This window comes from Macrotis lagotis, chromosome 3 (assembly GCF_037893015.1).
Source record: "Macrotis lagotis isolate mMagLag1 chromosome 3, bilby.v1.9.chrom.fasta, whole genome shotgun sequence".
Classification (NCBI taxonomy): domain Eukaryota; kingdom Metazoa; phylum Chordata; class Mammalia; order Peramelemorphia; family Peramelidae; genus Macrotis; species Macrotis lagotis.
The window spans coordinates 125,292,271-125,318,612 of record NC_133660.1 but is presented as its reverse complement, the minus strand read 5'-3'; the positions used below and the strand labels follow the sequence as shown (position 1 = coordinate 125,318,612).

At 35.6% G+C, this 26,342-nt stretch overlaps 1 protein-coding gene and 1 long non-coding RNA gene across 6 annotated transcripts in view; one reads left to right on the top strand and one right to left on the bottom strand.

Annotated features, from left to right (window-relative positions):
- LOC141517828 (uncharacterized) overlaps positions 1 to 3,036 on the bottom strand; it is a 98,605-nt gene extending 95,569 nt beyond the window's left edge. The window contains exon 1 of one of the 5 annotated variants that reach the window (XM_074229226.1): positions 2,807 to 3,036. In XM_074229226.1, coding sequence (XP_074085327.1) covers positions 2,807 to 2,843 — 37 coding nt within the window. In that variant the 5' untranslated portion in view covers positions 2,844 to 3,036. The remainder of the gene's footprint in view (positions 1 to 2,806) is intronic. The other 4 variants (XM_074229229.1, XM_074229228.1, XM_074229227.1 and 1 more) reach the window with 4 other exon arrangements.
- Positions 2,812 to 26,342, top strand: part of LOC141517829 (uncharacterized) — a 51,489-nt gene continuing 27,958 nt past the window's right edge. The window contains exon 1 of the long non-coding RNA XR_012477003.1: positions 2,812 to 3,163. This is a non-coding gene — a long non-coding RNA (uncharacterized LOC141517829). The remainder of the gene's footprint in view (positions 3,164 to 26,342) is intronic.

Sequence of the window (26,342 nt, the reverse complement as noted above, 5' to 3'; positions counted from 1 at the left end):
AAAATGCAGCACCCATTCCTACTAAAAACACTAGAGAGTGTAGGAATAAATGGACTATTCCTCAGAATAATAAGCAGTATCTATCTGACACCATCAACAAGCATTATATTCAATGGGGAGTGGCTAGAGGCATTCCCAATAAGATCAGGGGTGAAACAAGGATGCCCACTATCACCACTCCTATTCAAAACTGTATTAGAAATGTTAGCTTCATCAATAAGAGAAGAAAAAGAAATTGAAGGAATTTGAATTGGGAAGGAAGAGACAAAATTCTCACTCTGCAGATGACATGATGGTATACCTTGAGAATCCCAATCATCTAAAAAACTACTAGAAATAATTAGCAATTTTAGTAAAGTAGCATGATATAAAATAAACCCTCATAAATCCTCAATATTTCTGTATTTGACTAGCAAGATGCAGCAGAAAGAGCTAGAAAGAGAAATCCCATTCAAAGTAACTTCAGACAATATAAAATACCTAGGACTCTACCTGCCCTGCCAAGGCAAATGCAAAAACTTTCAAAAACAATTACAAAACTCTTTTCACACAAAGAAAATCAGGTTTTAATAACTGGGCAAACATGGACTGTTCATGAATAGGTTGAGCTAATATGATAAAAATGACAATTCTACCAAAACTAAAATACTTGCTTAGTGCCCTACCAAAGTTCCAAAAAATTACTCTAACAAGTTAGAAAAAGTTTTAAGTACATTTATATGGAGAAATAAAAAAGTCAAGAATTTCCAGGGATTCAATGTGAAAAAAAGTACAAAAGAAGGTGGCCTTAGCCTTACCAGATCTAAAATTATGTTATAAAAGTTCAGTCATCAAAACTGTCTTGTATTAGCTAAGGAATAGAATGGTGGATCAGTGTAATAGACTAGGTGCATTAGCAGGAAATGATTATAGTAATATGCTGTTTGATTAAACCCAAAGAGCCCAGGTATTGGGATATAAACTCTCTCTTTGATAAAGACTGCCAGGAAAACTGGAAGTTAGAATGGAAGAAACTTAGATTAAACCAACACCCTATACCCTATACCAAGATAAGATCAAAATGGATACAGGATTTAGACATAAAGAACAATATTATAAGCAAACTAGAATATCAAAGAGTAGTTTACCTATCAGATATATAGAAAGGGAAGCAGTTTATGACCAAGGAAGAAATAGAAAACATCATTAAAAACAAACTATATAATTTTGATTACATTATATTAAAAAGCTTTTGCACAGGCAAAACCACTGTAACCAAGATTAAAAGAAATGTAGCAAATTGGGAAATAATTTTTATGACTAGTATTTTTGACAAAGGACTCATTTTTAAAATATATAGAGAACTGAGTCAAATTTTCAAAAAAAAACAAGCCATTCCCCAATTGACAAATGGTCAAAGGATATAAAAAGGCAATTTACAGCTGAGGAAATCAAAGCGGACCATAATCATGAAAAATTGCTCTAAATTATTACTTATTAGAGAAATGCAAATTAAAGCATCTCTGAGGTACCACGTTATACCTCTCAGACTTGCCAATATGACCAGAAAGGACAATGATCAATGTTGGAAGGTATGTGGGAAATCTGGGACACTAATACATTGCTGGTGGAGCTGTGAACTCATCCAACCTTTCTGGAGAGCAATTTGGAATTATTCCAATGGGTAACAAAAATGTGCATACCCTTTGATCCAGCAATACCACTACTGGGTCTATACCCTGAAGTGATTATGAAAAAGACTAAAAACATCACTTGTTCAAAAATATTGATAGTAGCCCTGTTTGTGGTGGCAAAGAATTGGAAATTAAGTGAATGTCCTTCAATTGGGGAATGGCTTAGCAAACTGTGGAATATGTATATGTCATGGAACACTGTTGTTGTATTAGAAACCAGGAGGGATGGAAATTTAGGGAAGCATGGAAGGATTTGCATGAACTGATGTGGAGTGAGATGAATAGAACCAGAGAAAAACATTGTACACTCTAACAGCAATACAGGGGTGCTGATCAACCTTGATTCATTTGCTCATTCCTTCAGTGCAACAACCAGGGACAATTTGGGGCTATCTGCAATGGAGAATATCATCTGTATCTAGAGAAAGAATTGTGGAGTTTGAACAAAGACCAAATACTATTACCTTCAAATTAGAAAATAATGTTATCTTATTATGGAATTTTGCTATCTCTTATACTTTATTTTTCTTCCTTAAGGATATGATTTCTCTCTCATCACATTCAAGTGAGATCAATGTATATCATGAAAACAATGTGAAGACTAACAGAATGGGGGTAGGGGGAAAATTGTAAAACTCAAAATAAATAAAATCTTTCTTAAAAAAAGAAACTTTCTACATGAATGAAAGCAAGCACAATAAAGTTATTCAAAGTGATATCTTAAGAGTAGTGTCTAGAATGCTTTGAGTCTAGAATGCTTCATATAAGAGAGGGATTCAAATACTCAAGGAAGTGAATTTTTAGTTATTCAGGGTATTATTGACAAAATTTTGCAGGTTGATTTTGAACTTCCTATTGATTACAGAGTATTATTTTGATTTACATAAGAAAATGACAATCTAATCAACACATTTCTGTTTTTCTTAGCTTCTATTTAATTAAACAACCTGGAGTAGTTAAAATTTCAATAATATCTGACTGCCCAACACCAAACCAAATACAACAACAAAGTTATAATAATATTACAATAAATATATAAATATTTATATTATATAAAATATTATTTGAATTTAAGAAATATAATATATAATATAAATAAAATATAACTAAAACAATAAAAATTCTTCACTTACCTGAAAGAAGTAGCAAAAGAACTATCTCTCCATACATCCTCAATATATTTATTTTTATTCGATGTAATTAAATTCAAGCAAAACAAAACTCTCCTAATAAGAATACTACCTGAAAGTTGACTGTGTCAGTCTTCAGCAATAATTTTCTAACTTTTATCTGTCCTGCCCATATCCCTGAAGTTTCAGTCAACTTTTTATCACCAGCAAGAAATGCCCATCCAGCTAATATCACAAATATTTCTCAGTGAATGGAAGCTATATTACAAATCATTCAGGGCTTACAAGGCATCATTGGTGGAGATAAACCAGGAATGATATTTATGAAATTCCAGCATGAAAGGGAGGATCAAGTAAGAGGTTTGTATAAAGAACTGTGAAGTTTTTTCCCTTTCAAACTTTGAAATATTTGTGTAAGAGATAAATGTTTATTTTAATATTTGAAAAATTGGGAAATATGTAAAAGTCTGCAAGCTGCAATTATTTGTTAGAAGGTCTTGAACTGGGAAATTATCCATATGTACAGATGGGAAGCCTTTTCTCCACTGTAGATAGTCTGAAGGAAATAAAAGGGAATTGAACAGAAATTTGAGCTTATACAGAGAGTGTGGTGGAGTTGGTGGAACAGTTCTTTCTAGAACAACAGAATTAGTCAAAGATACCCACAAAATTCTTTTAAAATAGTATTTTATTTTTCCAATTATATGTAAAGACAATTTTTAACATTCATTTAAAAATATTTTGCATTCTAAATTATCTCCCTCCCTCTTTCCCCTAGGCCCTCCTTAAAATGGGAAGCAATATGTAATAGGTTATATATGTGCAATCATACAAAGCTCATTCTGTATTATTCATGATGTGAGAAAAAATAGAACAAAAGGAAAAATGCACACACAGATAAAGTGAAAAGTCTGCATTCAGACATCAGGTTATTCTGTATGTAAATAGTAGTTTCCATTATTAGTCCTTTGGCATTTTTTTTGGCTCAATGCATTTCTGAGAAGAGCTAAGCTGGTCTTTACACAATGTTATTGTTACTATATACAGTGTTCTCCTGGTTTTCTCACTTCATTTTGCATCATGTAAATCTTTCCAGGATATTACTCATATTTGAGCAAAAAATAAAAAAAAACCTGACAAAGTTACAGATTTTGAAAATAAAGACTGAAGAAAAGATAGCCTATCAACAACAGAAATTAAATGTCTCACAGAACAAGGAAGGCAGGAGACAATAGCTCACATGAAGATGAATGGTTTAGATTCTTCCCAAAATCTTTTCCATCTACACAACCAACCATACCCATATACTTTGCTCTTCATCTTTGAGCAAATAAAAGTGGAAATTGTATATAGCAGGTGAAAATGACATTTCTTCTTAACCTGCTTCTTAGAGTGTCCATAAGAATCTATGACCCTCTTCCACAGAGTTATCTCTATGCATGTATGATACAGTACCAATTACAAAACAGATTAGGATGACTATGGATACATTTAGACTAAATTTCAAATCTGTGATTATACAAAGGAAAACAACAACATTTTTCTGGAGAGTTTAAGCAACATCAAGCTTTTGGAATCAATACACATAGCTTTCCTGCCTTTCAAAGGGGTTAGGATGACCCTCCGTATCAATGCGTATTACCGTTGTTGTTCAGTTGCCTATTCATCCCAAAATCTTCATTATCCCTAGGACCATAGCATCCTAATATTGTTCATAGGGTTTTCTTGGCTAATATACTGGAGTACTTTGCCATTTCCTTCTCCAGTGGATTGAAGGAAACAGGGTTGAGTGACTTGCTCAGGGTCACACATCTGGTAAGTGTCTAAGGTCAGATTTCAAATAAGGTCTTCCTGACTCCACTTTGAACCCTGAATCCCCAGAACCACCTCAGGTCTACATAGACAGAGACCAGAAGTCTTCTGTAGGCCCAGAGGAGCTGTGGAAGAACGAATTTTGTGTGTATGATTTCCTTGTTAGAATTCATTCTGAACAGTGTTAGGATGGTTGGTCAGGCAGAGAATAGTTTGGACTTGGGCTCAATAAGACCTGAGTTTGAATCTTGCCTCAGCCAATCACTTGCTGTGTGAATTCAAACTAATCACTTAACTTCTCCCAACTTCAGTTTCCTCATCTGTAAAATGGAGATGATGATAACAAATGAGAAATGTACCGTCCTTTGTAAACCTTAAAGTCATATAGAATGTTTTACATTCTTCAACATTCAATATTTACATTTTTCTTCAACAACATTGTGTAAAGTCATATAGAATATTATTATGAATAATTATTGGTAATTAATAATACTTTATTAGTAAATAAAAATACTCAAGGAAGATGCTAGAACTTTAACAAGAATCAAACAACATGGAACTACACCTTAGCATTCCAAGAGTAGCTAAGTGTCACAATGGATAAAGCACCAGTCCTAGAGTCAGAAGGAACTGAGTTGAAATCTTGTCACAGGTACTTAACTACCTGTGTGGACCTAGGCATGCCACTTAATGCTGATTACCTCACATAAAAAAAAGAAGACCCATAGCCAGAGTGCATTAATCATGCATTCTTAAGCCTGTATTTATTTGGGAATAGGTATTGAGAAACTGGGTGGGAGTTTGAACCAGTTGTGGTAAATTTTATTCATCTTAAAATGTGCTTACATTGAACTTTAATTATATGTGAATTCAAAGTAGAATGATGTGAGCCAAAGACTAAGGATTCATATCTATTTTTGAGGGTTCAGAAGATAAAGAAAAATACAGATAGGCAGAAATATACTGGATCTCAGGGACTTGTCCTCACTCATATCAGAGAAGTGCATGAGTTGGGCCAAGGCCAACCAACAGATGGCCGAAGTATCATCTTTCCCCTAGTTGGCAGAATTGTGCCTGTTAACTTATCTCTCTCAAAAGTTATAGTTTTTTATGACCTAAACAGAATAAATAGCTAAGAATTTGATGAACACAAATTTGTTTTTCATTTCATTTATTTCATTATTTAATGAAATGAGACAAAAATATTAATTGTGTTCTCTGAGAAAAAGAGTTCCTAGTAGACATCTCCTAGAGAACAATATCTTGAAGTTGTTTTTACTTCCAATTCACCCTTGAAAAGGAAGTGAGAGAAGGGGAAATCTATCCATTGCCTAGCCCCAAGTCCCCAAGCATAAAGTAGGAAAAATGTTCTTCCTAAGATCTCTTCTTCCTCTCCCAAAAGAAGCAATATTGTATGGTGCAAAAGAATGCTAACTCTAGGGAGGCAGAAGGCCTATTTTCAAACCTTCCTTCTGCCCTTGGTATTTTTTGACTTTGGGAAAGTTACTTGACTTTCTTGTGTTATATAATGAGAGATTTGGGCTAAATGACATCTGAGATCCCTTTTCCTTCTAAATCTATGAATTAGATCATAGGATTGAGATGTGGAATGGATTTTAGAGATCAATGATATAAAATCCTTCATTTCACTGAGGTCCAGAGTGAAGTCATTTGCTTGTGTTCTGACGGATAGTAAGTCACTTGGAATTTGAACCCATGTCTTCTGACTCCAAATCTCATATTCTTTCAAATAAAACACACTGATTATCTCTGTACTGACCAGTCTTTAAAATCTTGTTCATGTATCTGGCACATCATGTATCTGCCATTAATATTTTTAAATTTTTATTTTTTGTGGCATAGAGGACAGAATGCATTTAGATAGACGTAAGTTCAAATCCTGTCTCTCATGGAAACTAGCTGGTAACCTTGGTTGATTCAGTTCACACTGCTAAACCTCGATTTATACATCTGTATAAAGGGCATAATACAACTTACCTTACAACGAGGATACCAGATTGGTATGTATGTAATGTATGTAAAGTATTTTTTAAAATTTATTTATTTATTTATTCTCATTTTGTACAAATAATGCTTTTAATACATTAATAAAATATTCTTGTTTAAGAGTAAACAAAATACCCCCTCCCCCCAAAAATATAGACTCGCTTGAGCAATAAAGTAAAGGGGAGAGAAAAAAAATTAAATTTAAATTTAAAAAAATAGTAATAATTGTAGGTATGGCCAGATGGTGCAGTGGTTGGAGCACCAGCACCTGGATCCAGGAGCACCCAAACCCAAATCTGGCCCCATACACCCAACAATCACCCACCCATGCAAACCACCCCAACCCCACTGCCTTGCAAAAACCAAAAAAGCAAAAAAAAGACCCAAAATAAAATAAAATAGTAATAATAGTAGGGGTGGCTGGGTGGCGGACAGAGCACTGGCCCTTGAGCCAGGAGCGCCCATTTCCAAATCTGGCCTCAGACAACCAATGATCACCCAGCTATGCGGCCCCAGGCAGGCCACCCAGCCCCATTTGCCCCGCACCCCCCCCAAAAAATAACAATAATAAAAAATATGCTTCAGTCTGTGTTCCAACACCAACAACTCTTTTGTGGGTGGATCACATTCTTTATGGTAAGTCCATCCCAAAAGTTACTTCCATATTTTTCCACCATTGACATTGCTGATCGCAACTCCCCCCTTTTGTACTTCTCTACTACTATGTACTATATTTTCTCTCTCCTTTCACTCTGACTCTGCTGTAGGGTAGCTGAGTGGTGCAGCAGACAGAACCCCAGCCCTGGGGCCAAGAGGCCCTGAGCCCCCATACCACCCCTTAGGACTAGCATCCACCTGGCCCTATGGTCCTGGACAGGCCTTCCAATCCCAGCCCCTTGCAAGAAGTAAAAAAGAAAATGTTATATCTGACCACTCTTCCTCCATGGTCCATCCTCTCCTCCATCATTCACATTTCCCTCCTCCCCCCTGTCCCCTCTGTCTCCTTCTTACTCCAGATGTCTATACCCCATTGTGTATATATACTGTTTCCTCTCCTAGCCATCTCTGATGAAAACAAAGATTCCCTCATTCCCCCTTGCCTCCCCCCCTTCTGTAGCATTTCAATAGCTCATTGTAATAAAGAAAAATCTTATTATATGAAATATCTTGGCCTATTCTCTCTCTCCTTTTTCTTTCTCCCATTACATTTCCCTTTATTCTATTGACTGCATTTTTACACCACATTTTATCTTCAAATTCAGCTTTCCCCTGTGCTTCATCTATAAAAGCTCCTTCTACCTGTTCTATTAACTGAGAAGGTTCATATGAGTATTATCAGTGTCATTTTTCTATACAGGAATACATGCAGTTCATCAACATTAAGTCCCTCATGTTTTACCTTTCTCCTCCAATCTCTATGCTTCACCTGAGTCCTGTATTTGAAGATCAAACCTTCTGTTCAGCTCTGGACATTCCAACAGGAACATTTGAAATTCCCCTGGTTCATTGAAAGTCCATCTTTTTCCCTGGAAGAGTACATTCAGTTTTGCTGGGTAGTCGATTCTCAGTTGCACTCTAAGCTCTTTTGTCTTCCAGTATATTATATTCCAAGTCCTATGAGATGTTAATGCCATTGCTGCTAAGTCCTGTGTGATCCTGAATGCAGCTCCACAATATTTGAATTGTGTCCTTCTAACTGCTTGTAATATGTTCTCTTTGACTTGGGAGTTCTGGAACTTGGCTATAATATTCTTGGGGGTTGTTTTTTTTGGATCTCTTTCTCGGGGAGATCAGAGGATTCTCTCCATTTCTATTTGCCCTCTGCTTCTAGGATATCAGGGCAATTTTCCTGTAGTAATTCTTTGAAAATGATGTCAAGGCTCTTTTCCTGATCATGACTTTCAAGTATTCCAATAATTTTTAAAATTATCTTTCCTAAATCTGTTTTCCATATCAGTTGTTTTTTCAATGAGATGTTTCACATTTTCTTCTAATTTTTCTTTCTTTGGGTTTTGAAGTATTGAGTCCTGATTTCTCATAAAATCATCAATCTCCCTGAGTTCTATTCTTTGTCTGAAGGATTTGTTTACTTCAGAGAGCTTTCTTATCTCTTTTTCCATATGGCCAATTCTGCTTTTTAAAGAATGCTTCTCCTCCATAACTTTTTGAACTGTTTTATCCATTTGACCTAAGCTGGTTTTTAGCATGCTATTTTCTTCAGCATTTTTTTGGATCTCCCTTGACTAAGCTGCTGACTTCATTTTCATGTTTTTCCTGCATCTCTCTTATTTATTTTCCCAATTTTTCTTCCATTTCCCTCATTTGATTTTCAGTCTTTTTTTGAGCTCTGTCATAACCTGAGCCCAATTTCTGTTTTTCTTGGAGTCTTTATATGCAAGAGCATAGAATTCCTCATTTTCAGATTGATTGTTTTGATCCTTCTTGGGCTCACAGGCAATGTATTTCTCAATGGTGTTCCTCTTTTTTCTCTGCTTACCCATTTTCCCAGCCTGAGCCTGGTTTTGGGGTGCTTCTTGAGCTTTTGGTACACCCCCACAAGTATCTCAGTGTGTGAGGCTCTCTCCTCCCTCCTGGTCTGTGAATGACCATAAGCGCCCCCATCTGCCATGGAGCTGAGGGTGGGGGGGGCTGCTGTTCTATGTGGGCCCTAGACTATGATCAGGATCTGAATGTGGTCAGAATCCCAGAGTCCTGTTCCAGGGACAGAGGACAGAGCTTGGCAGTCTCTCTCCATTCATCTTCCCTAGTCTCAGCACTCATGCCCTGGGGGCTCCTTCTTACTGGTTTCTGCTTCCTGTTCCTGGATCTGGGTTGTTTCAGCCACAGGTCTTGCTGTGTGCCCTGAGGGCTGGGCTTCACGTGTTCACTCTGGCAGATTTCCCCCCTGCTGATCTCCCGAGTTGTACTTGATGCTCCCTGGGGTGTAGTTCAGGAAACTCCCCTGCTGCTGTGAGTCATGGCTCCCAGCACCCTGGGGCTGCCCCTCCAACCCTGGGCAGCAGAGCCTTTCTGCTCTTTTCCAGGTTACCTTGAGTTGGAAAACTGCTTCACTGGGTCCCTCTGTGGGTTCTGTCTCTTGAAAATTTAGAGTCTTTGAAATTTATAAGTTTTAAGAGAGAGCACCTAAGAGACATCCTCTCTTGTCACCATCTTGGCTCCACCCCTCTCTATGTAAAGTGTTTTGCAAGAGTTTAAGCAATATATAGTTGCTTGCTCCTAAACTAAAAGCATTTTCCCTTGATTTTCCCCATCTCCCCATTATGTTTAGTGATTTTATGATTTATTTTAGTTTTTTTTACTAGTATTATTATTGCCATTCTTATCTTTTTTCTTTCTTCTATTCTTTCTCCTCTTCCTAATTCTCTTTCAGGAACTTTAAAGGTAAGAAAAGACAATGTCTGATGTGACATCTCCAGTACCTACAAATATATGTCTAGTACCCCATAAAAAACCAGACATATATTTGTAATTTAGTGTCTGCTGATGAAGATGAATGACAACCTTCAGGACATATGCCTTAGCACCTTTATATTTTACATTGGTTAGTTGAATTTTGTTTTCTTGGCATCCTCTTCATGAATGATGAACACAGGTTCCTCACAGTGGAAATTTGTACTCACCTACTCTAAATACCTTACTTATACTGTATACCTGGTAGAGTGGCTTAAAGCCATGGAGTGATCTCTAATGATGTGTCTGACCAATGATAGTAAAAATAAAAATGCCATCAATCAAAGGCAAGGTAACTCTTTTGATCTTCTTGAAAGTGCTTATGAAAAAGAGATCTTTATAGAATTCTAAGCAATTTCATCTGTGATAAAGAGACTGTAAGTCTGCCAAGAAAATTGAACTCTTTTTAAAAAGAATTCTGGAAAAATGTATTGAATTTGGAGTCAAAGAGGTTGCATTCAATCATTGGGCATTGCATTCTGGCTCAGTTTCCTCCTTTGAAAAATAAGAGGATTGAACTAAACAGTGCTTTCTCAGTTCTAAATCTGATATTTGAAAGACTTCTAAAATCTCATCTAGGTAAACATGTTTTCTGTGATTTGAGATTTGAGCCTATATCTGTTTACATTCATCATTATTTTCTGGATCATCACACTTTCTCTTAAGGTATGGTCATGATTGAAGGGACCTTCATCTCCATGAGTGCCAGATAGGATTCTCATTAGGTTCTTGAGGAAATCCCCTTCAGTCAGTTCTGAGAGTTCTGAGAAGTCTTACATAAGTGAATGGGTGCAGAGAAAGTACATAAATACTTACATCACCCATATTTTTATAGAAGTTTCAGTTAACTGTAGGAGTTCAGTGCTGAGGGTGGTAAAAGTTAATAGAAGAAAGAAATTCCTCATTAGACAAATGAGAAACTGGTTTGTCCATTGAGCCCTACTTCCTGTCAATGATTTTCACTTATGCATGCAATGGTTGAAGACAACGTAGTGGTGGGGGGAGAGGAAAGGAGAAAATCAAAATAGGGAAGAAGAAAACAAATTGAAAATAGAACAAGAAAAGAGTTTTAAAAATAATTTTATTGCTATCTTTTGGTTTTTCATCATTTGCATTTCCTCTTAAATTCTCCTCCTCCTCATTTTCATGGGACCATTCTTTATAACAAAGAAGAAAAGTTCAGTAACATTAACCAACAAACTGAAAAAGTTTGATGTTTCATATAGTCTTCAATGGACTTCAATGAACCACCACTTCTGCAAAGTAGTGGGTGGAGATATCTTTGCATCTCAAGCAAAAAGAGATAATAATACTTACATATCAGAATTATTTTGAGACTCATATATGATAATTTAAAGAATGGTCTCTGAAGACCTTAAAGTACTTTATGTGAAGTGGGGTTTTTCTGTTACATGATCATGGGTAAGACATCTATTGTTCAATCTTCTATTAATGTAGATTAACAACTTGTCTGGAATACAGTATTTTCCATTATTTATCTATAATATAGAATTCTTCAGTTAATGAAGCATGTCAAGGAGATAATATGAGAATGTTTAATTACCATGAGTCTGTGATGTCTGCTATTTTCCATAATTCAGCAACATCAAGAAAGTAAGGAAAAATCATAAAAATCTGTGGCCATCAAAAGGCAAATGGGGACCTCTTTTGGTAAGTAAGGAGAGTTACATACAATTATTGCCCTTATAAGAAAGTTGTCCATGTAACTAGTCTGGAGATATGTGGGTAAGATCCTGTGAGAAATGAAACAGAGAGGTCTGCATGAAATTTAAAATCAGAAAAATATTTCTAACTGGTATTAATATGTATTATTATAGTTATAGTTTTTCTTTCAAATATCTGTGATTTCATCAGTGTGGGGGGGACTTCTACACACAGATAAATTATGTTTACATAGTACCTAAAGGTTCATAGACTGTAACCCATCTATAATTTAGTAGATAATTCCTGGGTTGTTACATAAAGTGAGTTGCTTAATGATATAGCTAGCAAGTGATATTCAAAGATATGTGATATCAGGAGGCAGCACCATATTCCATACAGCATTGGACTGGGAAACAGGAAGACTCATATTCCTGAGTTCAAAACCAAGCTCAAATACTTAGTATCTGTATATCTTAATATCTGGATAAGTCACTTAACCTCTAACTTCCTTAACCAGTTTGAAACCAGATTTTTCTGATTCCAAACTTGGACCTCTATTCATTATACCAGGTAACCTAGCTTATGTATTTCCTAGCTTATTTCTTAGATTGTTCAAGTCTCATAAGTCATTTGAATTTCTAAGAAGACTGTCATAGTATCATAGATTAATAATGGAAAGGTATGTTAGAGGCTCTAAACTTCTCATTTTGAAGAAGAATTTGAGGTCCAGTGACCTCTATTTGTTATTGTATAGCTTTTCTTATAGATTGTAAATAGCAGAGATGTGATATATTTCATCAAACTTGTATTAAGAACCTAGGATATGCAGAATTATGTAGTCATAGCTGAAGATACTGAGATAAAAATGGCAGAGTTCCTATTCTTGGAGTAATTACAGTTACTGAGGATGGATATGCTGCCCACAGAAAAGTCAGAATCTAAAGTAAGTCAGACAAGGGCAAAGGAAAGATCTAGACAAAGTGTTCTGAGAAAATTTGAGAAGGGAAAGGGCATTGTTGTCTGGGAGGGTTGGGCAGGGACTCAGGAACAGCTCTGTGAATTCAGGGCATTCTAGCTGAGCCTTGTGGGAAAAGAAAGATTTAAACAAGTCATGACAAGGAGAGAAAGAATTTTAGTTATGGGAGAATGCCCAATGGAAAGGTATGGAGGCAGGGGAGTGGTCTAGCATAAGACTGGGAACAATTAGTAGTCAAGTTCAATGAGAATGGTATATAATACTTTAAGATTTACAAAGCATTTCTCCAAAATATTCTTGTGAGACAAAGAATGTATGTATTATAATTCCATTTAGATTCCAAGATGAGAAATCTGAGACTCAGAGAAGCTTAGAGTCTGTACTCATATGTAGACCTTCCTTGTCTCCAATTCCAATCCACTTTCTACTATGTCATGCTGCTTTTCTACTTGGTGAAACTGTAGAATCATGAAGAGGGGAATCTGAAATAAGCCTGGAATGGTGTGTTGGCACCATCAAAACAATAGGGCAGAGAACAACTTAATCAGATCTGTGCATTGAAAAATTACTTTAGATATCTATATTTGAGAAGAAGAGAGTTTATTGAAAGAGAGACCAATCAAGATGCTAAAATACTTTAGGTGAGAAGTGATGCAGACCTGAAATAAGATGGTGGTAGTGTGGGAGATAATTATAGATAGTGGGAAGAGATTATAGATAATATAGAGTAATTATTTTAATGGAAGAACTAAGGAAGAGAAAACAAACCAAAAGAAAACAAAGTTTTGAGTCCAACTAGATGGAAAGATGGTGTTGCTAACATAGAATAAAATAAATTGGGGAAAAAATAAGGGTCTTATATAATTTTCTGAGTTCTTTTCATAGAAAAGATAATTTGAGCCATGGAAATGAAGTCACTGAAAGCTAGAGTGTGATGAGAAAAGAGAGAACAAAAAAAGAGCATTGGAGGATACTAACATTTTGGGAATGGGAAGATGGAGATAAACCAATGAAGGAGGCCAATCCAGTAGATAACACAGCATTACTTTGGAACTTAGCAGAAGCAGCATCCAAATGGTTAATCAATATTGTCAAAAACTTCAGAAAGATCAGGAAATATGAAAATCAAGAAAAGCTACTGAATTTCTAAATTAAAATGTCATGCTTCCTATCTCTTCAGCATCTTAAGGAACAGCACAAAGTCTCCTTAAAGCCTCATTTTACTGCTGAGGGTGCTAAAGCTTTAATAGCTGAAATAATTCATTCAGGGTCACGTAACTAGTGAATATTGGAAACCAAACTTGTACCCATGTTTTCATGATTATTCTTTTAATAGAACTGAAGGATATGTTACAGGGGAGTAAATAAATATAAAAGAGAAATAAGTGACTGAAGAGAGGTCTTAATCAACTGAATATCCTTTATTAGGACACTCCTTACCTGAACAGCAGTATTTTACTATCTGTTCATACTATATACTTAACCTAGCACACAGCATTTTGTAGGTTCTTATCTATTATCCCTCACCAAAGCACAGAGAGATTGGTGGCAATGTTGATTTAAGACTGAAATGTGATATGTGTACCATAAGAGAGCTCTAATTTAATAGCTTCAATTTAGCCTCCCTCCTGATTCTGCTCCTGACGTTAAAATAATGTTTCATCTGCTATGTCATCTAGGACTTCCGACCATAATTTTCTTTCTCTTCAACATAAAATCAACCCTTTGGCCTTCTTTCCCCTAGAATATTCCTTCAATCAAGCCAGTTTTCTTTTTCCACTGATAAATTCCTCCTGGAGGAAGGATAATTTCCTTCATTTTGTGGAGTGATCCAAATCAGCTAGTCTTCATTCCCTTCCTGTATCTCGTGCTTTTTGGGGAAGCTAGGTGGTGCAGTGGATAAAGCACTGAGACTTGGAGGTAGGAAGACTCATCTTTATGAGTTCAAATTTGGCCTTACACACTTATTAGCTGTGGGACCCCAGGCAAATCAGTTTCTAAACATGTAAAACAAACTGGAGAAGGATCTTTGCCAAGAAAAGAGCAAAAATCTGATCTTCACTTCTGAACTTCAAAATCATGCTGGCAAACCAGTCACTTTCATTCTCCTCACTCCTTTTAAGATCCCTTTTGTGACTCCCACTATTAGAATACATACTCCTTGAGTGAAGAGATCCTTTTTTGTTTTTGACTTGAATTTGCATGTTTACAGTTTAACAATGTGCAGGGCACTTCCTTCCCTCCTGCCTTCCTTCCTCCCCCACTTTTCTCCCTTCCCCCATCCCTCCCTCCTCCCTTCTTTCCTCCCTCCCTCCCTCCCTCCCTCCCTTCCTTCCTCCCTCTTCCTCTCCCATTCTTCCCTCCCTCCTCCCCCTTCTTCAATCCCTCCCCTTGCTCCCCTCCCACCCTTCTTCCCTCCTCTCCCCTTCCCCTCTCCCACTCCCCTCCCCCTCCCTCCCTCTTTCCCTCCCTCCTCCCTCCTCCCTCCTCCCACTTCCTTCCTTTATGGATTCTTTTCCTGGACCCTCTAAACATATAGATAGCCACAGCAAATGCACCCAAGTGTCATTAGCCAAGGGAGTTTTCCAACATCTTTTAATAATATTTGAATTTTTTGTTCTGTAAGAAATCATGAGGGATGGATGGTTCTTCAGAAAAGTCTGGAAAGACCTGCATGAACTGACTAGGAATGAAGTGAGCAGAACAAGAAGAACATTATACACCCTAACAGTAACATTGTGTGATGATCAAATATAATGCACTTGCTCATCTCAGCAATACAATATTCAAAGACAATTCTAAAGGAAATATGCTCGAAAATACCATCCACATCCAAAAAAGGGACTTTGGAGTCTGAATAAAGATCAAAGTTTACTATTTTCAATTTTTATGTATTATGTTTTCCCCCCCCTTTTTGATTTAATTCTTATTTCACAACATGATTACTGTGGATATATGTTTAGCATAGTTATACACATATAACCTGCATTAGATTCCTTTCCATCATGAGAGGGGAGAGAAAGCTGTGAATTTTAAAACCTTACAAAAAATTATTGTTGATATCTAAAATTAAATATAGTTGGAAAAATAAATAAATAAAATAATAATAATAATAATAATAATAATAATAATAATGATAATAATTGAATTGTGTTAGAAACAAAAAGAAATTCCATGTCAACCTTCTCTTCTCACTTGGTTAGGCAGGGAATATATTTTTTTCTTAATACGTATTGTAAATGGAAGGGTCCGGAGAGGCCATTTATTCTAGCTTTCTTATTTTATAGATAAAGAAATTGAAACTCAGAAAATAGAATAATCTTCCCCAAGATCATAAGAGTCATAAGTATAAATTATTTGAATCCAGACTCTAGATCCAAGGAATTTCCACTATACCAACTTTCTACTGATGTTGATATAGCCTTTTCTTGCAAAAAAAAATTACTCAGGTAAAGAGTTTTAGAAATATTTAACTATCTACTAGTATTTTGACTATGACTTGTTTTCATAAATACCCTATACTTATTTAAATCTGATTGGTTCATTATGGATTGCCTTTTGATTATTAAAGCCTTAAAGATTAATTAAATAAAACCAATTCAATTAACACAAATTTACTTTTCATTTTCCATTAAATTCCTATTCCATATATGGAAAAGTTTGTCATTTCAGGAATGATATGTTATAAAGTATCCTGTGTGATTTTCCCTTTTCTTCTCCTTTTATACTATCTCACTTAGTAGTTCCCATAGGTTCAATGATCATTTCTAGCAGATATTTCCAAGAACTATAGATTCAACCCTAGTTTCATTCATGAACTTTAGTGCTAGATCTTGACTGCCTTTTGGAATCTCAAACAAAGACATCCCTTGATTGTCTCAAAATCAACAGGTACAAAAAACAGAACCCTAATTATTTTTCCCTCTTTCTCTCCTTCCCAATCTCCTGTTGCTGGACACCATCGTCCCTCTAGTCATCCAGTTTACTAGCTTTGGTTCATCTTCCACTTCTTTCTCTTTTTCAATCTGCTGCCAAATCTTATTATTCCTATATTCACAGAATCTATTGCATATATCTTTTCTCCACTCATATGGTCACCATGCTATTTAACTCACTTATCACTTCCCACCTGAACTATTTCAATAGGTATCTCACTGGTCTTCTTGACTCATCTCTCCCCATTCCAATCCATCCTTCACTCTGAAGTCTGAGCTAGAATCTTTTTTAAAATTTAACAAACCTGTGATTTTACTGGCATAGAGCAAATTTCCTTTTCCAAAAAAAATTGTGAAAGGAAAAGTTCAAACCTCTCAGTTTCTCAGGGATGAATAAAACTATAAATTTTTATAAAACTACAAAACTATAAATTGTAAAGTATATCAATTGATATTTTAAAGTATATTAATTTCCATGTTAAATAAGGATCACCAGGGTTAGAGGTTTTAGAGGTAGTTAGATAATCTAATTGAGTATTCTTTATTATCCAGATGAGAATATTTATTCTCTATTATCCAGATGAGAATATTGAGGGGAAGGGACTTGTCTGAGTTTGGGCAAATAGGAGTTTGGGAAACAGATCACAAGCATGACAATGGGGGATGGGGGATATAGTATTTATGGATATAGTATTTATATGTATGTCTGGAATTGGTTAGAGAAGATACTCCAACATGTGGAGTATCTAGTCTAGTCTTCGGTCTCACTAAAAATAAAGAACTGATTGCTAAAATAAAATCCTGCCAAAATTCTGCTAGGCTAAAATACCTTATTTTCTTTGCTTCTTTTTCACTAACTTCCCCATATGGTCAAGTGTCAAGTTAATTCTTCCAGAATATCTCTAGATTTTTATCTTTCAAACTTAGTCTCATTTCTACCAATATAGTCCCAATATCAAAGCCACAATATCAGAAGTTCATTTATTGCCCCATGACCCATGAATTTGAGATACTCTCTTTTTTATGTCTCCTTTCCTGGGAAGAAAAGGCTTAATCTTAAAGAAGTTGCTACAAAACATTCATTCCACCAAATATGGCATTGGCCAAAGGACCAAGTCATTCCATATACATAGAGTCTTGGAACTGTCTTTGACCTACTGTTATTCTGAGTTCTACAGGTCATTTCTTGAACCAACAATAGTCGAGACTGCTGGCAAACTCTGTTATGGACTCAAGTTCCTCAACTTTTGTTTACAGAAAAGAAGAGACTCAAAAACAGGGCCACCCCTTCCCTATCATAAATTTGCCTAGGAGGCCTTGGGTTTAAAGAATGACCATTCAGAGGATGGAAATCTCTCTATAGAACCCAGAGAGTCATCCTTAGACTTCATGGCCATCAGGAAAGAAAGAGAATTTCTCCATTGGAACATTTTTGTGTGTACTCGCAGTTCTAACTCACTATTCAATCATAAACCAATCCTACTTCAGCATATAATAAACAGGCTAATGCTGCTATGAGATCAAGAACTGTGACCTTTTATCACATATCCAGAAGCAGGTTCACTCTGCTTCCATGCCAAGGATTGTATCAGTCATAGCATTAATGAGTGGGTTCCTATTGGTCAGTCTCCATTATATACCATTCTTATTTTTCCATGTGTCTATGACAGAGATTGGCAAAATGCAAGCCTATATTTGTGCCTAAGGCAATAACACTAGCTTTTCTAGTTAGAGACTACATTTCCCATGAAAGTCCAGGACCCAAGTGTGAGATTTGTTATCAGGGGATCAAAATTCTAGGAGACATCATGGGAAGTAGGAAATAGGAGCGAAATAACATAGATATGGCAATAGGTCCAAGTTGTGGCACCAACCAAGAGTGGAAACCTGGGCTGGGTTAAAAGATTAGACTGCTAACTGAAGAGAATATGAGCCAACAAGTTACAGAAAAATGCCCTTCTGTGTAGAGGTTATTAAGAAATCAAGTCAGGTGTGGAGTGACAACTGTGATCTATGAGAACTAGCTCATTGAAAATAGACTATCAATCAGATCTTGAACAATAAGATCATGCAGTTGGCCTCCATTCAGAAGTGCCTTAGGTCACAGAAACAATTCCTTGCTTCCCTAATTTTTCAGGTGAGAACTGAGAGGGAGAAAAGACTATAACTTCTTTCCCAAATTGTAATGGGAAAGAGAAGAAAGGAATGGTACTTATTGGAGGAATATAACTGAGAATATTTCTATAGTTTTCCCATGTCCATTTCCAGTTCAATTTAATATTTCCACTGGTTCTGTATTCTTTTCCTGCCCAAATTTATGTTAGCATGGTTATGATTGAAAAGCTAGACCTAAATTGACTTTAGAAGTTCCCATCTCTGATTAAGTGGAAGCACAGTGAGCCAAAGAATTTGCCAGAGAAATCCCTCAGAAATATAAACTAAATTCTATGAGAGAATAGTGTTGACAATTGATTACATAACATGCTGGGAATACTTCCCCATTTAATATATGTAATCTTTTATGGTAAAATCAGTGTGTGTTTTTAATCTTTGTATTTCCATTACCTAGTATCATGCCTTTTCATATTTAGTGCATGTGCATAATGAATGGTCATTATTGAGTTGGATTTCCTTTTTCCTGCAGACACCTTACAATGGAAATATATCCCCTCATGGAGGTGCCAGTAATGCATCCCTTTGTAGTACTGATTTCAGGGAATGCTCCCCACTTGAAGACACACAAAACCATAACTTATAGTAAAAAAAAAGAAATTGATCACAACTGATCAAGATGGCACTACTATTGCTAGCTCATTGAACTGGGAACTGAGCTGAAAGGAGTGAGAAGAAAGATTTTCTACTGTAACTTGCAAGTATCTAATTTCCTATTTGTTCTACAATTATAGGATCAACTGGAGAAAAACCTAAATTTCAAAAATTTCTAACATTTACTTACAACTCTCTTTCTTACCCCAAATGATGAGACTCTTGGTTCCAGAGAAGTGGGTAGAAAAAAGATCATAATTTTTTTCTTAGAATTTTTGAATGTGTTACACTAAAGACTGAAGGTAAGCTGGAGAATCTTCTATATTCAAGAGCACTGCTGAAAACAAACCAACCCAACAAATATTCATTGTATCATTAATTGTAAGCTATTGTGCCAGGCACTAGGTAGGGATACAAAGACTAGGAACAAAATGGTCCATTGCCTCAATGAGCTCACGTTTTACTGGTGGAACACAAAATGTACAGAGATAAGAAAACACAACTCAATATACCTTAAACAGCAATCATTTTCACTATTATAAATACACAAATTAAAAATAAAGTATATATGAAGAGAGATGCTAGCTGCATCCCTAGAAATTTGATAAATAGAAGTATGTATAGAACAATTATATATATATATATATATGTTCATACACATATTTACACACACACACACACACACACACACACACATATATATTTCTAATGGTAACTATGCCTAGGGAAGGAGAAAAAAAAGAGAAATGTGTTGTTCATTTAGAGGAGAAAGCAAATTGTACATGGTAGATTTGCAAGTTCATGTGCAATCATTTTTTAGTTGTATTTTATTGTGGAAATGCTTGTTTTTTTCCCATGAATTGAAAATAAATTAAAATAATAATAATAATAATATAATTGAAAATAAATTAAAACAACAATAATAATAGAACAATAGAAATGATCAGAAAATCCTTATATAGCAAATTTCCTCATGAAATGGACTTTATAAAACAAACTAGGAATTCTCTGAATAGGGAAAACATTCTAAACATGGGAAAAACAGTGTAGGCAAAGATATGGAGTCAAGAGGAAATGTCATTTATAAAGGAAGTTTCAGTAAGCTTTTATAGAATAAAGAGTATGTTAAATTCCAATTATTGTGAATAAGGAATCTTGTGAAGAGACTGCATTCACACTGCCCAAATTTCCATCAGGTTGAAATCAATTAATGCTACTTTACTTAATGAAAACTTTAAATTTTAATTTATTCTGAATTTAAGAAACAAAACAAGCATTTGCATAACATAGAATAGAAAAAAGATAATTGCACATGAAACAACAAATCTATTATGTAAAACTTGCTATTGCTTTTAAATTATGATAAAGAAATATTGAAGAACACTTAACCTATTGCTTATCAAATTTATAGAAAGGTGAACAGTTTGTGAATAAATAAGAGAGAGCGGTGTGAGGCATAAAATGGGTAATTTTGATTGTAATTGAATCAAAAAGGTTTTATTGAAATAAAACAGTCAAGATCAAAAGAAAACAAAAACAAAGAAACAAAGAAAAACAAAAAATTGGAGAAAGTTTTTTGTAGATAATTTCTCAGATTATAACTGAAACAATATTAATTTGAATATAATCTGTTAAGAGAACAGTGAATTTGATTAGATTAGGAAACATTTTAAGTATAACATGGATTTTAGTTTTTCTCTTCTCATTTTCTCTTTTCTTCATGTTCTTTGAGCTTTGAAATTAACTCATACTATGTTTCACATCAGCTGGCTAGTGCCATAGTTCAGTGGGAGAATTAGCAATGTAATGATATAGAGTTTGATTTTTGTTTTAGTTTTTTTAACACCATTTCCTTAATATTCTTTAGCAACTTCATACTTCCTGAGCATTGTAATTTCTTATACTTCCTTCTCCCTATTCTGCCCCTTCCTCAACAACCTTTTATTGGATGGGATTTTATCTAGATCATTTCTAAAGTCCCTTCCAGCTCTGAATCTTTTGAATCTTTGAACCTAAATGAATCCAGGATGATAATATTGATCAAAGGGGAAAGTTAGTAGATTTGAAGAAGCTGGTTTCTAAAAGTTTGCTTGAAAATCTTTTAGAAAATGAGCAATTAGAAAAGTATCAAAACTCCCAAGTTGTCTTTCAGTTGACTTTGCTGATTGGCTTGCTTAAACAGGGAGGGACCAGAGAGAGTATTTTTCTTTTGTAGTACACATGGCTAAACTGGGGAATGGACTGCATTTTACATTATCCTTGGATTAAAGTACAACAATTCTTGGGAAAAGTTCCTAGTAATCCATTTTTCATGAGATTGTGTGCCTGTTTACATCACAGTGAGTCTAAGGTAGCAAGACTCCAGAGGGAAAGATGGAAAGCAGTATGTGAAGCTTCAAATAGGGGGTCTCATTGTTAGATTTCTTGATGCAAGAAGTTTCATTGTGCACCAGAGACCCTAAGGAACAAGAAGTGATGTCTGGTGAGAGCAAAGAGATGGGATGAAACTGATTTTCCCCTAACCCCTCACCCCTTGTCCTAATTAATGGAGAGACAGAAGGAGAGAGAGAGAGAGAGAGAGAGAGAGAGAGAGAGAGAGAGAGAGAGAGAGAGAGAGAGAGAGAGAGAGAGAACTACCACGCTCCCAGTCCTTCAGGTTTGAAACTTGAAGTCTTCCTTGACTTCTCTCCTTCCTCATGTCCAATGTGTTGCCAAGATTTGTGGATTTCCCCTTTTCTTCATCACTTGAATGCATCTCCTCTCTCCTTTGATACTGCCACCACTCTGAAGCATCATCTCTCTCTTGGACTACTCGCAATAGAGCCTGAGGATGGACTTGCTGCATAAAATCTCTCTCTACTCCAACCCATCCTCCATTCACTGGTCAAAGTGGTTTTCTTAAAGCTCAGATCTGACCATATCATCCCTTCCACCCCCTACATTCAAAACTCTGGTGACTCCTTTGCTTGCCTCAGTTTTCTTATCTATAAAATGGGGATAATAACCATATCTTGTAGGGTTGTTGTATGAAATAAGATCATAATTATATATCACAGAATAGTATCTGGTACATAGAAAGTGCAATATAAATGTTAGCTATTTAATAAGCACAGAGTCACTGGGTCCTATTTTTTTCTCATGTCAGACACCTATATGCATTGGGCCAAAACAAGCCAGCAGATGACCCAAATATCACCTTTCCCTTAGTTAATAGAATTATGTCCATCAACTTATATTTCTCAAAATGCTATTTATTATGTCTTAAATAAATAGCAGTTTAATGCAGATTTGCCTTTCTTACCATCTGCTATTTATTTAATTGAATGGAACAGCAGTTGAATTATGTTCTGTGAGAAAGAGAATTTCCATTAACCAGTTCATGAAGAATAGGAAAGTCTTTATGTCATTCTTACTCTTGGAATCTATTACTGAAAGAAAAGTGAAAGAAGTAAAAACCTGTCTAGTCACCTAGTGTAAGTATACTCATCAGCAATGAGAATATAAAAATATTATTTAATTTTCTAGTACTTCAAGGAACTATATTCCCTACCTCTGGAAAATCACAGGTCCAGGCCAAAAATAAAGTGATATTGCTTTTTTTTGAGGGAAGCTCCATGTTTTAATCTGTAAAACGAAATTGACATCCATGATCATGCCAGGCAAGCCAATCAAACTAAAACAAAAAATAGGGAACTCTAGGGGAAATGCAGGGGATAGTATGTGCCGGGCAAATCAAACCATCACCACATTTTCCTCCATCTCCTTTAAGGTCCTGATGGACACAATTCAGGGTCACTGAGCTTAAGGGGCCTAAAACATCATACCTGCTTTCAGTTAGACCCCTCTGTCATCACTGAGGGGAAAGATATTATGGCAATAGTCGCCACTAGCAACAACTTATCACCAGCAACAACTATTTAATATTTGCCACCAACAGGCTCTCCAAATTTAGTATGTGCTATACAGTGTAGAACCCTGACTGACATTTTTCTAAATTATATGACTAAAGGGCACAACCCTACATTTGCCAATTTTTTAAAACATAATCTATCATATTTTTATTGATTTCAATAATCATATCCTTGTTAGATTTTTTCTGGTTCTGGCCACCCTCAGGATTGTGGGCTGCCATGTAACAGGTGGGTAAGTGTCTTTCAGTTCTCTGCTCTCTACCATTGAAATAATAGATCCAGGGTGTAATGCCTATTGCCTAAGAAAAAGGTGACATTTTTAACCTAGTTAGGAGGAAACAGAGACTGAAGGGGAGACATTTTGTGCAGGCAAAGTATCGTGCACTCCTCAGATCACACAGTAAAGCTTATTCAGTCCTTCAATCTCATAAAAGTTAATCCTAAGAAAAGTGCTAGAGACCTGGCTTCTTCCCCACCCCGGAGCTGTACCAATGTCTACATTGTTCTGGGGAGTCATACCAAGAACTCACAGTGGCTGAACTGTGTGTGTGTGTATTTCTCTGACATACAACAGCACAGCTAGCAAGTTTGTGCTCTTAGCAAAAACATTTCAAAAGTTTCCTTTACATTTTATTAATTGCAAAACCAGATCTCTAGCCCCTGTCTAATGCAGGGATTACTTGGTCAATATTTATCTTTTGGAGAGAGGAAAAGGTGACTTTGATATTTTCTCCACGAAGAGTAGAACTGAGAGAAAGTTATTTAAAGTTATTTAGAAGGATGTGTGATTTCATCATTGTGACTTATCTACTCACTGACACTTTTTTAAAAAATAGCTCCTGGAAGCCCCCCTCATGCAAGGTTTTTGTTCCTAGTTTTCTAACCCCATTGTACCCAGAACTTTTCCCACCCCTCATCTTTTTTACCCTCATTTTTCTTTCATAAGCTGACCCTGCACAACCATTTCCCCTTCTCCTGACTCATAACTCTTTTCTGGAATCTTCCACAATTGAAGCTTCCAACTCCAATGCAGATTTACTGATTGGTGCTTCCCTGGTTGAAACATCGATAGTGGGAAATCAATATAAAATGTTTGAATGAGACTTCACTTTTCATTACAAAATGTTTGTTCTTCTTCACCTGGAGCTGAGATGGTGTAGCTGTTTGGAGTTATGATGTAATGTAATTGTTAAATATAGCAAGCCCCAGGGACAACTAGGTGGTATGGTGGATATAGTACTGGCTCTGGAATCATGAGGATCTGAGTTCAAATCTGACCTCAGACATTTAGTACTTACTTAGCTATGTGACCTTGGGCAAATCATTTAACCTTGTGGGAAAAAAAATGTAGGAAGTCCTGATGAGCTTCCTTTCATAGGACTAGCATGGATTCTCTTCTTGCCCTGAAGATGATTGTATTCAAGGCATTCTGGAAGCATCTGAGGTTGCATTCTTTCCTTGGAGGTGTTAGCTGATGCACAGCTTGTGGTAGGTGGGATTTGCCTTAATTTTGGTGGTGACAGTTGCTGCTCCAGTTTAAGAGAAAGTTGGTCTACTGTCCTTGTTTTCTGCCTTCCTCTCCATACTCCTAAACTCAATTGTCTTCAAACATATAAACTTCTCTAGCTTGATGAAAGCATTGACTAGCACTGACATACTCATCCAATTCTTCTGAATTCCTACTGAAATTCCAACACTGAACCTTCTCATATACAACTAAAGGAAGGGGAGCTCTTTTTGCTCAGACTATGCCCAACTCAAGAAAGAAGATAGAAAATTTTCCCTCAACTATTTTCAAATAGTGTTAAATAAATTTTATTTTTATCTTTTGATTTAATATTATCTACATTTTCCATGTTATCCTCCCTTCTTCCTCACCCTGAAAACCACTCCTTATAACAAAGAATGAAAAAGAGGAAAAATGCTCAACAAAACTAACCAATACTTCAAAAAAACCTAACATCATCTTTGGTGTTTCATAAGCAGAGTCCCTTACATCTCCAAAAAAAGGAGGAAGGTGCTTTCTCATTTCTCTTCTTTGGAACCAAGTTTGATCAATATAGTTATAAATCCACAGAATTCAGACTCAATTGCCTTGTTTTTCCTTGTTCTTTCCACTTACATTATTATAGTTATTCCATATATACTTTTTGATTCTGCTTACTTCACTTTGCATCAGTTGACATGTTTTCTCATTATTCTATGTATTCATCATATTGGTTTCCTTCAGTACAGTAATATTTCCTTACAATCATGTACTTGATTAGTCATTCCTTAATTGATAGGTAGGTAGTTTGCTTTTAGTTTTTTGCTAATATTAAAAGGGCTGCTATAATTTTTTTAAAAGTATACATGAGGTCATTATTTTTGTCATTGAGTAAATTCATATCAGCATTACAGTAATTTTCTTTACATAATTCCAAATTCCTTTTAATTTATGTATCAGCTCATGGCTAACACACAGGGTACCTCTCTTTCTATAACTACTCCAATATTGACAATCATCATCTTTTCAAAGCTTTGCCAGTTTGCAAACTCAGAGTTGCTTTGGTTGTATTTTTCTTACTATTAGTGTTTTAGAGCATATAAATTCTTCCTTTTGTAATTCACAGATGAAGAGAAGCATTCAGTTACCATACATACATTGAAAAACATTATTGTGCATAATGTTACATGATTCTATTCTTTTAAAATTCAAATTCCATTAATGATAAAATAAGACTCCTGTAAATATTTACATACTTGGTACCACAAAGGAGAAATCAAATACTTGGTATCTAGACTATCATAATAAAACATTGGGATTAAAATCTGTATTTTCTACTTTCTAGAAGATTTTGTCATGAACATTTTTATTTTTTTCTTTAAAACAATTGCATAAATACAATACATACACACTTTTAAAAAGGATCAGTTGTAATTTACAGTATCCTATTTTTTCCCCCTATCACCAAAAGGAAACAATGTGGAGTTATGGCAGTGTAGCAAAAATTACT